Genomic DNA, 12,657 nt, shown 5'->3' on the forward strand with positions numbered 1-12,657 from the left:
GACACACTGACCCTACTGTTGTACTCAGTGTTGTTTTTACCCCGCGACTGTAACAGTCGTGTGTCCAGATGACGAACGTTGACTTCTTGTTTCCTACTCAAGCGAAGGTCGCAAAATTAATTACGAGGACAGGTAACTAACACAACCTGTCATCTCCGATAATCCTATCTGTCAACTGAATCCTGGTTACCTTAACCGTGCCGACTGCCTTCTTTTTGGTTTTTAAACTGATGGAGGCACAGTGAGTGGAAGAAAGACATTGCCTCAACTTGATGACAAGAAACAAGGGTCAGCCTTGTCTTTTCCTGCCTTCTTCCTCTTTCTTATTTGTATCTTATTCTTCTTTCACTCTCCATTATTTTTCTGTCTAAAATTTCAACTTTCTGTGTCTTCTCGAAGCACACATTACTCGTTGGCAGGTTAGTCTGAAGTAAAAGAAGTCACTTAGCTTGGTAACATCTATAAAATGCATTACATATTACTATATGTCAGACTGTCAGATTACAGACACAATCACAGACGGGAACACACACAAATATACATAAACAGATATGGAGTAAAACAGTAATATTTTAATGTGTCAAACTGCTTTGCAACAGGTCATACATAATAGCAGCATCAACAGAAATATACATATGAAATCCACCTTGAAAAATATGTTTCGATGCTGTATTAAAGTACAGCTGATGTACAAAAAAAAAAAAAATCAACCAAAAATAAAAGAAAAACCAAACAAAACCCACACAGTTTCAAAACCGCACACGCTAGGAACATACCGGAGGAAAATAAAAAGTGAATCAGCATCAATCTTTCTGCCTGTCTCAGCAGGCTCCGATTGGGTACCCTACAGGTAAGCAGCAGGTAAGTGTCATGAGCTGTGTTCCTGATGTCTAGAAGTTGCTATGTGCTACTGTTTGCTCTGTTGTGTGTGTGTATGTGTACTTTGTGCTGCGAGCTAAGAATAACCAAGTTCCAAGCAAAGTCTGCTGTCAACAGAGGAAGGAGAATTAAACAAATAGCTGCACCAGTGGGAGGAAATACTTCAACAGGAAAAGGAATACAATGGCAGCGATGTAGTGGAGAACTCGTCTAGAGAGGTAAAATGATGTGGACGGATACAACCTAACAGCAATGAATAATAATACGAAGAAAATTCACACGCACACGCACACACACACACACACCCACACACAGAGAACTACACACTTATTTCCCGGATCTTGTCCAATGCATTCAAGCCATCCATCCTTGCGCTCACGGACACACACAAACACACCTGCCAAGCAGAATAAGCATCTTTAACGAGCCACATCTTGAACACAAGCAGAAGCCTAGAACCCAGACATTGCAGCTTGTGTGGTAGTCATGCAACATGCACTGTTGTCTGTAGTAGTCTGTATGCAACATGCACAGAACAGTTGGGATGAGCCAAGCGATGTGCACACATCCAGGCCCACACCAACAGCCATTACCTGACTTTCCCTCCGTGTAAACGCTAATCCCACTTCCCTTTTTGTCTTAGACCTACACTTTTCAGAATTTCCCCTTTTCTAGTCATCATGATACTGTCTCAGCATTTTTTCTTCTCTTGCTCGTATTCAAAACTAAAATTTAAAGGAAGCTTCAGGAAAGCATAGCCCTTAGCCAATTAAATTCTTAGACTCAAACAATTAAGTATCTAGTCATCAGACAGTTTAATGCCTTGAACACAGACAGTTAAAATGTCAAGCTCGAAAACAATTAGATACTTAAATTTCCAAAAGATAAATGCCTGGACTAGAAATCTATTTCGAGGTATTTCATTTGTTTACTCCACTTTTTGAGCTACATCTGAATTCCCACAAACGGTTTTTTTCAGGGTTAGCAAGCCGTTTGTCAGCAGAAAATATTTGCATATATCTACAATTGGCGTGATGATAGAGTTTTAAATACTTCACCTCAGTGTTAAAATGACTAGTTATATAATTAAATACCTACACTTCAGACATTTCAACGTCTAAACCTCTGACAGCTACATGTCCTTCAAACAGTTAAGTATGTAGACCTCAGCTCAAAACGAAGGAGAAACTCTTCGAAATTTTAGACGGTTTCAAAAGAAAAACAAAATGACTTGCAGCTCTCACACTTGCCAAGACATGACACCTTGACCGGCTATGCCAATTATGTAGTTCTCTAGCGCTTGAGAACGACAGAAGCGACGATGATAAGGACGCCAGCCACGCCGAAGAAGATGCCTCCGACGATGCAGAGAGCAAAGGCCCACGACAGGTGGTCCTCTTCCGCGTCGTTGGCTCCGAATATGACTGTACCCAGCAGGATGCAGCCAGCTGCCGCACAACATAAAATGTAAAGTACAGAGTTATAAAAGTAGTAACAGAAATAGTTAATCAACACTAATAGTTTAATAGTTAACAATAATGATAAATATGGCAAGATTAGATACCATCCATCCACCATCCATCTTAGGCAGACACGGAATAGCGCGTGTACACACACACATACACACACATACACACCCCTATGCTCTACCAACCTGCTGCAATGCTGCAGATGCCGCTGAGGATGGGCAAGATGCGGCGATCCCGACAGGTGGCGACACACACGCCCAGCAGCAGCAGCACGATGGACGCAATGGCGGCTATGAGTCCGACTGTCTCGAAGAACTGCGTTGCCCGAGTGTAGCCTGAAAAGAAGGTCAATGGAAACTGTAGATGACCTACATCACTACACTGTTGTTGAAACAATTGGCTGCGTCCAGAAGAAAAGGGAAAAAAACTTAAATTAAATTGCACACAGCTCGTATCTTGGAAATTAAAGATTTTAGAAATAAATTAGAATTTTGACACGTAGCTTTAATTTAGTTGGATAGCTAACACTAAAGGTTATCATGAAAAAAGAAAAGGATATATTGGAGACTTATTGCCGAGTCAGTTATTTCTAATGATGTGTTCTCTATGGCTGATGGCTCATGTTTCGCTTTAGGGAGATGTGTGTAAATTATGCGAAATATTACGATTATTTATTATTATAGCAGTATACATTATTACTAACTACTCTAGGGAATCGGTCCAAAACAGTGAGTGTATGCTGTTACAGTGCACGTGACAGGTGGCGTACAGATGTCAGTGAGTGTTAATGCTGCACAAGGACAAACTTTTTTTCACAGTCTAAACAATGAACTTTTGACCTTTTGCTTTTGTTTTCCTTCTGCGCAGAGCTGTACAGACTGGTGATGAAGAGTGGTCATGTGATCAGCTTTATATGGCTACACCCCGTGATACCTTGTAATAGGCTTGGCTTACATGTCAGGTCTAATTGATTGCTCGTTCCATCTTTCCTTCTACGTTCGTTGCCCGAAGTGTTTCGCCATACAGTGCATAACACCGTGTACAATATGTACATTGTCAGGAAAATACCTATAGGGTCGTTTGTTTAGTATTTAAAAAAAAAAACGAAAAACAAAATCAGTAAAAAAAGACATCAACAAAAATCCACAACCCTCGGATGATCGAGTGACTACATATTTATGTCAAATCACACTGTGCAGAAGCGATGGAGGTAAATTTAATGTGATAACAACATGTAGGCCTCGCATAATCTTGTCTATGACAACAGTCAATACTGTAACAATGACCACAAACATAAACGTAAACAAAAATGTCATTTGTCTAAAAACAACTCAACGCTAAGTTTAATATCTTATGAGTCACAGTATACAGGTTAGTATTGCTTTGCCTTTTATTTTGTTTTTATGTGTTTAAAAGTGTCAAAGTATTTACAGTGTAACCAGCTGCATTGCATTTCTATTATCTCCATCCTCATCCTCTGGCTTCCTCTACGCCCTCACCCCACCCTCAACCCCAGCCAGAAAAAAACCGGTCACTTGTCTGATCGACCCTCTGTAAAGATGTTTACTTACCATGTGCATGATCACCCGAGATCAAAGATGTGCACACTTCCACGATCACGGTCCCGAAAGGACCTTTCTCTACGCACCGCTTCCACAGACCGTAGTAGAAGTGATAAGTGACGTAACGCTCATCGTGCCAGTAGGGGGCAGCGTAGCCAATCAGATCGAACAAGGCTCCCAGCCCTTGCAGTATCAAGGCGACATTCAGCGAGAAACTGATGTTATCCATGGTATAGTGACTATAGTCTATTTCTTTCGTTTATTTTTCTTCTTCCTCCTTTTTTTTTTTTTTGTCGCTTGCTCATTCAATATATCACCAGTGAGGTTTTCATCCGCGGTCTTGTAGACCTCTTGTAGTCAGTTCAAATCTCAACTAATTAACTCTCACGGAGTGTATTTTAAACAACAAGAAGCAAGAAAATTAGTTAAAAAATTTTAAGCACAACCAAAGTGCAAAAAGAAACTGCTGGACTGGATTCCTACCCAACCCTATAAAACAACGCGGCGCGTGATCCTCCAAGTAGTGTGACTCTGACTCGTGGATAGTAACTCGAGGTTTGTCCGAGGACCGCAGCCCCGCACAAAGTAATGAAGTTGTGACAATTGGACTAATTGTTTACTGTGGATGGAGGCAGTGGTGAGTTGAGTCAGCAGACGAGTTGATGCAAGGACTTGCTGCTGAGCAGCGCCGCGGCCACGTGCGCCCCACATGACAACAGCTACACGTGCCGGTGAGTGCGAGAAAAACAATCTCGCCAAGCTTTCTCTGACTCAAGTATCAGGGTAAAAGCAAGGGGGTTACAAAATATTATACACAATGGAAAGTGAGTGCGACAGTACCAGCAACAGGGGAACAGGCGGACGACGGGCGGACAGGCAGGCAGACAAAGATATAAATTTATGGCTTTGTAAGTGAGATATAAATAGAATATGTGCGTGGGTGGGAGGAAGAAGGTGGGTGTGGATGTGTAATCGTTCGTCATCGGTGATTTAAAAGCGAGGAGGTGAGAAACGGAGCGAGTAATTTAAGTAAAATAAAAATACCAAGGTTGACCTTTTCACGCTTTGCTGAAAAACAAACAAACAGAAAGGAAAATAAAAACTTTCTTGGATGCTTGCCATCAAGACGGGCGTTACCTAATAACCAGGGGCTTCCTGAAAACGTCCTGGCATCATCCAGAATTGCAGCCGCCCTCTTAGCAGCAGCTTTCTGCACGCCTCATTTCGTTGTAGACAGATTCGTGCACAGAAACGACTACACCAGCCACAGCCAGATGTTTCTCTTATCTACACCTGCTTGAAAAAGCTTAAAAACAAACCAAGCGAAATTTATGTTACGATAACTCAAAGCCAATTCCCAAAAAAATGCAGGTCTGATTTCACAGGCAGTGGGACGAATTGAAACTCAGTTAATTTTCTGGCGAAGAATTCACTTACCTACGGCAATGCCCTCCATATACATCCACGGGACACTGCATTTTGTGTCGTTAGATAGGTAGATAAATATTCTTCTTGTTCTTAGTCATGGAAAATCTTTCACAGACGTACCGTATATCAGTCTCCTCGGCATGAAATAATGTTTTCGTGATTTTTTTGTCGTGTAGCATTTGTCGGGCTTCAAAGAAATTTCACACCTGGCCCCAGAGAAGGTAACGGCGACCGTGGAAACGGTTTGTGCTTCGCCATCTGAATGCCTTGCCATAGTTACTTATGTTTAATATCCACATGCTGTACCCCAGTTACTGATGTTCAGTGTCCACATACCTTGCCCTAGTTCCTTATGTTTAATGTCCCCATGTCCCTATTTTTTAAATGATGGTTATGATTAGGAGGAGGTGAAGGAAGGCGATGAAAAGGAGATATAAAAGGGTTAAGAAAAAAAAACTTAGTAATAAAAGCTACAGTTTTTATGCACTTAATAAAATTTATATCCCTACACACCGATAGACAGACAGGAAGACAAACACACAGACAGAGGCAGAACAGAGTGGGGTCGATGAGAGAGAAGGTAAAATAATTAAAACAAAGTAGATAAGGGGAATGAGGAAGATATACTGATGACTCGAGACCGGAAACACAACGCAAACAGCAGATCAAAGCAGTGGGTAGATGGGGAATGGTGTGTGGACGGCATGTGTCTCCATCCCCCTCTTACCTCTGTCATACTGGCTGTCCACAATGCTGGTGCACACCTCCGGATCCATACTACGTCTGTGCCAGGAGTTGTAACAGTAGCGCCAGAGGCCATAGGTCACCCTCACCAGGTAACGCTCTGACGTCATCCACTCCTGGTCGTGCCACTGAGGGACAGCGAATCCGATGATGTGCAGCAGCAACCCGATGCCCAGCAGAACAAAAGCCACGATCAGCGGAGTTGCGATGGACGCCATTCTTGACCAAGACTCTGTGTCCGACCTCACTTACTGATCAAATTCTTTTATATCCGTGATTAATTCACAATTTCCTTTTTTGTGATTGTCCAGGCGGACTGTATACAGAATGAGCGTTGATTTACAGTTCAATCCAGACACACTTTATACCGATTTCAGCAGGTGATGTGGGTTGAATGTCTCTGCAGTCGGTCCTATTGAAGCCGGTCAGTCTTCTTCTCTTACAGCGTCTGACTTCTAGATCCCGAACTTCTCCGGTGTTCCTTTTCTAGGTTGTCAAAGCACTCGTTTCACTTGTTCAACAGGTGATCCACCCACCCCGCTGCAGTTTGAATCGTGACAGCAGTGCACGGAATTGAAAAGCCGCCCATCAACAGGTACAAGACCGAGCTGGCTGCCAGCTCCAGCGATGGTGTACAGTGGCGGGATGCAATGTCAGCCAAAAGGCAACCCAACAGCCACTCCCTGGCACTGCTAATAAAAGTAGCAACAACAGCAGCAGCAACAGCAGCAGCAGCAGCAGCAGCACGCATCGAATCAGTGCGAGAGAGGGAAGCAAGCCGACTTCTGGTAATGGTGCAGCGCAGACTCACAAATTCTCCTGATTAAGATCACTTGATCATTATTTTATTGCGAGCAGGTATTTGTATGTGGTCAGAACCAGACACACCTGAGAATAAACGTTCCTTTTTTTCTAAAGTAAACGGTTTGGTTAACTAGCAAGTGGTTAAACATCCGTTTTAAGGGATATGCATGCACCTGGTCAGTCGAGGTTAACGATCTCAAGAAAGGTAAGGGTTACAGCGGTCTGTCAGTCAGTCAACCGTGTGTACACGAGAAGCAGTGGATGGCACACACACAGACACACAGACACACAGAGGGGCGTAGACCTGTCGCACGTAGAGCAAGAGTTGTTCCACCTCTGGACCGTTTCTGATAGCAATACAAACATCAAGGATGCTGAAGGGCAAAGGTCAAAGACAATTAATTCAAAGATTCATGAGCGTGTTGTGTTTAGATCGTGCACGAACCACTGACACGTGACCACTTTCGTTACCCCAGACAAAGACTGACGGCAACCTGGAAAATGTGGGCCGACTGGCCAAACTTGTTGCAGGTGCAAGATGCCTGTCTGAAACCACCGACGAGTAACACGCTGCAGTGACTTTTGTAATTTTACTTGGACTTGGAGCCAGAAGGGTACAGACTAAGAGATAGTCGAAGGAGAATATTGAGAGAGTAGGAAGTAAAGGAAGGAACGAAAGAAGATGGTGAAAAAGCACAATTCAAACACCAGAAGCATCTATAGACGAAAGAAAGAAATAAACATTTTCTGCTTGATATTTTTTTCGGACTCTTGTAAGGTTGCACTCAAAATACTGCTGTTAAAATAGTCCACTTGAACCGACCATTTGGAATGCATTACCAGTAAGTCTCAGGAATATCACAACAGAGACATCATCATGATCATCATCATCAATCATCATCATGATCATCATGATGATCATCATCAGCCTAGCCCATCAACATGATTAGTGTCTGTGGGAACTTTTCCTCTTGTTCTATAGGAGTTGAATGGAAGAGGAGAAAACGCCAAGAACCAAATAATTTAAATGTCTACAACATATTTTTCTGACAACATTAGGAAACCACTACTGATGTGTTCTGTAGAAGATGCTGTGGCAGTGATGTAGTGAACACATGAACACTGGCTTTGGCCTTTACACTGCCTTTACTACTCCAGTCTATGTCTCTGAATAGAAACGTGTGTGTCTGTGTGTGCGTGTGTGTGTGTGAGAGAGAGAGAGAGAGAACTAATAATGAAATGGAAAGGCTACAGACACTTTATGTAAACAAATTGACTGTGAATACTCCTCCAAACCCTTGGCAGAGCGCCGTACAGGTAAGATAGGGGTATGGAGAGACCTGACAAGCACAACTGCTAATCAAGATCGTCTGCACTCAGGCCAGGGTGAAACAATGTTATACACATGCACACACACACACAAACAACCGAAAATCAGGTCACACGTGTCAAAACAAGACTACATTATGCTTTTCAGAAAGCATTGCAAGGTAAGCTGTTTCTCTACGTTTATTTAGTTAATTTTTCTCTGAGGGGTGGTGTAAAGATAGCAGTCATCTGGGTCTGCTTACAAATGCTAAATTAATAGATGAAAGAAGGCTGAACACATTTCTTTTGTCTTCTTGATTGTTTATAACCTCAAAGTAGGAATGTACTGCAATGTAATACATTATTCTTATACGTAATCCGAGTACATATACTTCGGATGAACCATAGGTCTGTCGGGCATAAGCAGGTATGCTTATCACTTCCACACCCATCAGAACTTTCAATTCTTTCTAATGTAAAATAAATGTTTCCGTGTGAATTACTTCACAATTGATAAAGATATCTTCTCTCAACTTTATTAAGAGCCATCGTCTTGACTGACGAAGACATTTGTCACACCTTTGGTTTATCTTTTTAACCCTTTCTCTGCATGGTTCGGATGCCTGATGAAGTCACCTGATAAGGTTGGCACTGCGCATGCGCCGATCTACAGTGTAGCCCTTATTCCCGGGGCGCACTGCGAGACGGAGGATGGAGCCGTCAGCAGACAGGACCTGCATGATGCACGCGCGCCCAACACAGAGGCATAAACACAACTATGACGTGCATACTCGCTGTTGGCAAGTTGTTGGCAAAGCCAAGGCCGGGGTGCGAGATGGGTGGCGAGGCTCAAACCAACGCTCGCAGACGTAGGAATGCAGATCCAAGATGTCTGCGACGTGACACCTGGACGGAGGACGCGCACTGACGTCACGCACCAGGTGAAGCAGGTACGGAGCTTAGCGCGGAGAGGCGGAAGCGGTAAATTTCAAAGTAAATAAAGTGGATGGTAACCATGGCACCACAAGAAAGGGTGTTAAAAAAAAAAGAAAGAAAAAGCGCTGAGAAGACATTCGACTGCCAAAGGTGTGTAGGTGTAGAGTGACCCAGCTACAAGCTGGCATCGTCGGAACACACTGGAAGCAGAGTCGACTCGTACAACCTCTAACCTCTTTGTCGTTGCTAGGTGCGTGCGTTTTGGAAGACGTACAAGATTGTGAAGTTTGATGGCAGCAGAAGGCGAGCACATGCACGCAAGTACACAAACACGCACACAAACACATGCACATCGCACAGGTGTGTGAGTGCAAGCGCTTCTGCGATAGGGGGTGTGCACAGTCACAAAACAACCAGGGCAAGAGTGTGTGAACTTACCCGTGAGGGGGAAGGGTCCGCACCTGTCCTCATCAGAGGTGCCCCGCTGGAGGCGAAATCTGGGCAGCAGACATTGCCGCCAGATGCCGTAGCTGATGTTGGCGCTGGCATTGGAGGCCGTGACATTATAAGACCTGCGCCAGTGAGGTGCGGTGAAGGCGATGAGGTGAAACAGGAAGCCTAGACACATGCAGACGAAGGCCACCTGGATCATCAGCTGGACGTCCGCCATGACACTACTTCCTGTCCGTCAGCTTTCGTGTGGCCCTTCCACTTCCGCTTTGCGCCGCGCTCCGGCCATCGTTTCAACGCGATTTTGAGAGGCAGGGAGCAGGAGGTAATGATACAGGAGTTGAAAGGGTGAGTAGGGGGTGGGGGGATGCTGTTTTTCACGCCCCTTTTTCTGAGAGAAGACGGACGGACTTATCAGTTTGTTACTAAATTTAGCTTAACGACTCATCAGGCGGTGTGCTGTGTAACCTGGGACGCACGTCGTTTAGTGTGTTCGTTTTGTAATCAGTGAATGTGAATGTGAATGATGCTGGCGTCTGACATTGTTTGATGAGTTTTTGTTAGTCTCTCTCTTTCACACACACAAAGAGTAGCGTGTATGTGTGATTAGAACGAGGAGAACATCTAGTATCGTCTAGCAGGCCATCAGCAGTTACTCTTCGCCATCTTTCTCCCGACAATATACCTGTATCTTTGTTCCATACGTGTGTGTGTGTGTGTGGGGGGTAAACCAGTGAGGTTGCGGGTACCTATATGCATGCATGTCTACTTGTTCACAGAGATAACCAAGAAACGACCACGTAACTGTTTCATCGTACTTTGCCTGTTTGTCTATGTGTGCGTACATTTGTCTGGGTACGCTTACATACTGTTAGGTCGCATACATACCTACTTCCTCTACCCTTATAAGTGATTCCAAGACGTCTGCCGTGTTGTCATCTTCTTCCAACGTAGACCAAGATTTGTCGAATGCTCACATGAGTCCCTCGATAGCTTCTTGCCACCCAATCTGAGTGTAATTCAGCCTAAAGCCCACTAAATATAAGTCAGTCCTACAAATTTTGAAGTCCGACGATTAAAAAAAAATCATACAAAACACCTGCAAGGTGGCATTCAGTCACGTGTTCATGACGCCGCTAATGGTGTATGAGTTATGGCCGACCCCTCTGACTCCAGGAACGCCCAAAGTGCCGGCGGTTTTTTCTTTCTCTAGTCTGTAAGGGATCTTTGCCAGGAAAGCATGTCAAATTTAATGCAGGAAACATTTTTCATTTCCAGTTCTGACTTTGGATTGAACAGACTAAGTGACAAAACTGTCTGCCTAATATGCACAGCATGTTATTCCATTAGATGATGTCAGCCCTGAAGCCAGTACAGCATCCACGTTCTCTCACTACCCTCACCACAAAGAGACTGTGTAGTGCCACCAGACCCTCAGTACAGTGCATGCTTGTGCTAGAAGGTTGCAGTCTGTGTTTCGCCATTTCTCATTTCGTTGTAGCCGTCGAGGCGGGTGGTAGACAGTGGTCTGAGTGTTGGCGATCTCAGGGATGGCAGAGACAGGGAGACCTATACACTTCGCGGAGTTGTGGAAGATTCTGGTCAGTTTCTTCTTCGCAGAATGGGACATCATTTGATGGATAGTGGTACAGCGTGTATTTGATACATTTTGATGGTGACGACGAAAGTCAGAGCCGAAACAGCGAAGATCAAGGAACTACAAGAATTGGCTGCAGCAAAAAAGAAACAGACCGGGGGAGGAAGGAAAAGAATTGGCCAGCTTCTGTAAGTTTGTCTTCTGCCCATAAGTGTTTCTCCAGCACTACGCATGTGCATCCACATCCCGCGCCCTGCTGCTGACGCCAGAATATTCGCCGGGCCGCGTTCAGACACGTGCTACACGTCACGTGGTGCTGGTACCCCGTAGCGTGACAGAGTGATGCGGATTGGACGGGTATGAGAGAGGCAGGGGTGGGAGTGTACCTCACCTTATGAGCAGCGAGCAGACCATTTCATGGAGTTTACAGGGCGGTCCAGCTGATGAACTCCTGGTCTGAGTACCGGAGACTTATGCATGCAAGCCACCTTCACCATGTTTGACCTCTTTTGGTTTTGATGTCGGCTGATGTGTCCTTTAAAAAAAAGATTGGGAAGTATGATCTGAGCACACCGCGAGCATGTCCACAACATGCGCACGTTCCCCTCCCCACAGACTGTCTGAACCACGTCTGTGCTAGTAAGCAATCGCCATCAGAACATTGTTAGCAATATTAGTCTCATTGTTAATAATTGACCTAGTTTCTCCTGAATGTTCTAAACATAGCAAACAAGAAAAAAAAAGCTTTGACTAATTTAAAATCAACATTTACAGCAGACGATGGACGTCTCTGGTTTCAGCGGCGTGATGCTTCGTCGACATCAGCACTTTCAGTTTCAGAGATTTTCTTTTCTACAAAATGTTAGGGTACAGACACCCTGCTCCCGACTCGATGCTCGAGCGCAGCTTCTGATGAGGGCGTGCATCATAACAAGCTCTTTTTTCGCAAATACAGTGTTAAGGTAAAGGTCGTGCCCTCATCTTTTGAGGTCGTCGGAGGTGAGGTGTTTAGAAACCTCACTTTTCTCGCAGCCAGCTTTACAAGAGGGCGGTGCCAATCTCCTCTCCCTCGCTGCCTTACCTTCCCCAACCCTCTAAGGTGTCAGGTACCCATTCCAGCCAGTGGGTCAACCGAGGAAAGTTTGCTGCGCTCAGTTCCGACGCTAACGCTCTCACCACTCGGATATCCGCTTCCCTAAGTATAGTGTACAAGGTTCTTTTGCTGTCTTCACTTAGGCTCCCTTTTATTTATTCAGCTTTGACACGCTAAGTATTCAGTTCAAGGAATTGTTGCTTTAGTGTACGCGGAAATATGCCCACCTCAAAACTGTATACCAGTGGACTGTATGTCAGTGACAAGGTTGACCGCTTCCTTACCTGCCCCTAAATGTTTTTAATTTTCTCATTCTAGCAGCTTGCAAAGCCTTGCCGTTCTACATACCCCATAAAGTTTTATGCAGATTGGTGTTCTGAGCTGCTT

General features: G+C 44.4%; 1 protein-coding gene across 3 annotated transcripts; it reads right to left on the reverse strand.

Annotated features, from left to right (window-relative positions):
- Nucleotides 1-552: 552 nt before the first annotated feature.
- Nucleotides 553-10,273, reverse strand: LOC112562362. 3 transcript variants are annotated; one of them, XM_025235598.1, is made up of 3 exons: nt 9,569-10,273; nt 2,534-2,683; nt 553-2,327 (listed from the first exon to the last, which is right to left on the reverse strand). In XM_025235598.1, exons 1-3 carry the CDS (start codon nt 9,798-9,800, stop codon nt 2,173-2,175), a joined length of 537 nt encoding a protein of 178 aa, XP_025091383.1. In that variant the 5' UTR covers nt 9,801-10,273; the 3' UTR covers nt 553-2,172. The 3 variants fall into 3 exon arrangements, with proteins under 3 accessions (XP_025091383.1, XP_025091382.1, XP_025091385.1); XM_025235597.1 differs by lacking the exon at nt 9,569-10,273 and adding an exon at nt 6,066-6,780; XM_025235600.1 differs by lacking the exon at nt 9,569-10,273 and adding an exon at nt 3,920-4,583.
- Nucleotides 10,274-12,657: the final 2,384 nt, after the last annotated feature.

The sequence above is a fragment of the Pomacea canaliculata genome, linkage group LG4, assembly GCF_003073045.1.
Source record: "Pomacea canaliculata isolate SZHN2017 linkage group LG4, ASM307304v1, whole genome shotgun sequence".
Taxonomy (NCBI): domain Eukaryota; kingdom Metazoa; phylum Mollusca; class Gastropoda; order Architaenioglossa; family Ampullariidae; genus Pomacea; species Pomacea canaliculata.

Coding starts and splice junctions, on each gene's coding strand:
- LOC112562362 (XM_025235597.1), bottom strand. CDS start 6,300: ATGGCGTCCATCGCAACTCCGCTGATCGTGGCTTTTGTTCTGCTGGGC. Junction 2,684..6,065: donor GGACAGCCAGTATGACAGAG/GTAAGAGGGGGA, acceptor CCTTCTTTTCAG/GCTACACTCGGGCAACGCAG. Junction 2,328..2,533: donor CATCTGCAGCATTGCAGCAG/GTTGGTAGAGCA, acceptor GTTGTGCGGCAG/CTGGCTGCATCCTGCTGGGT.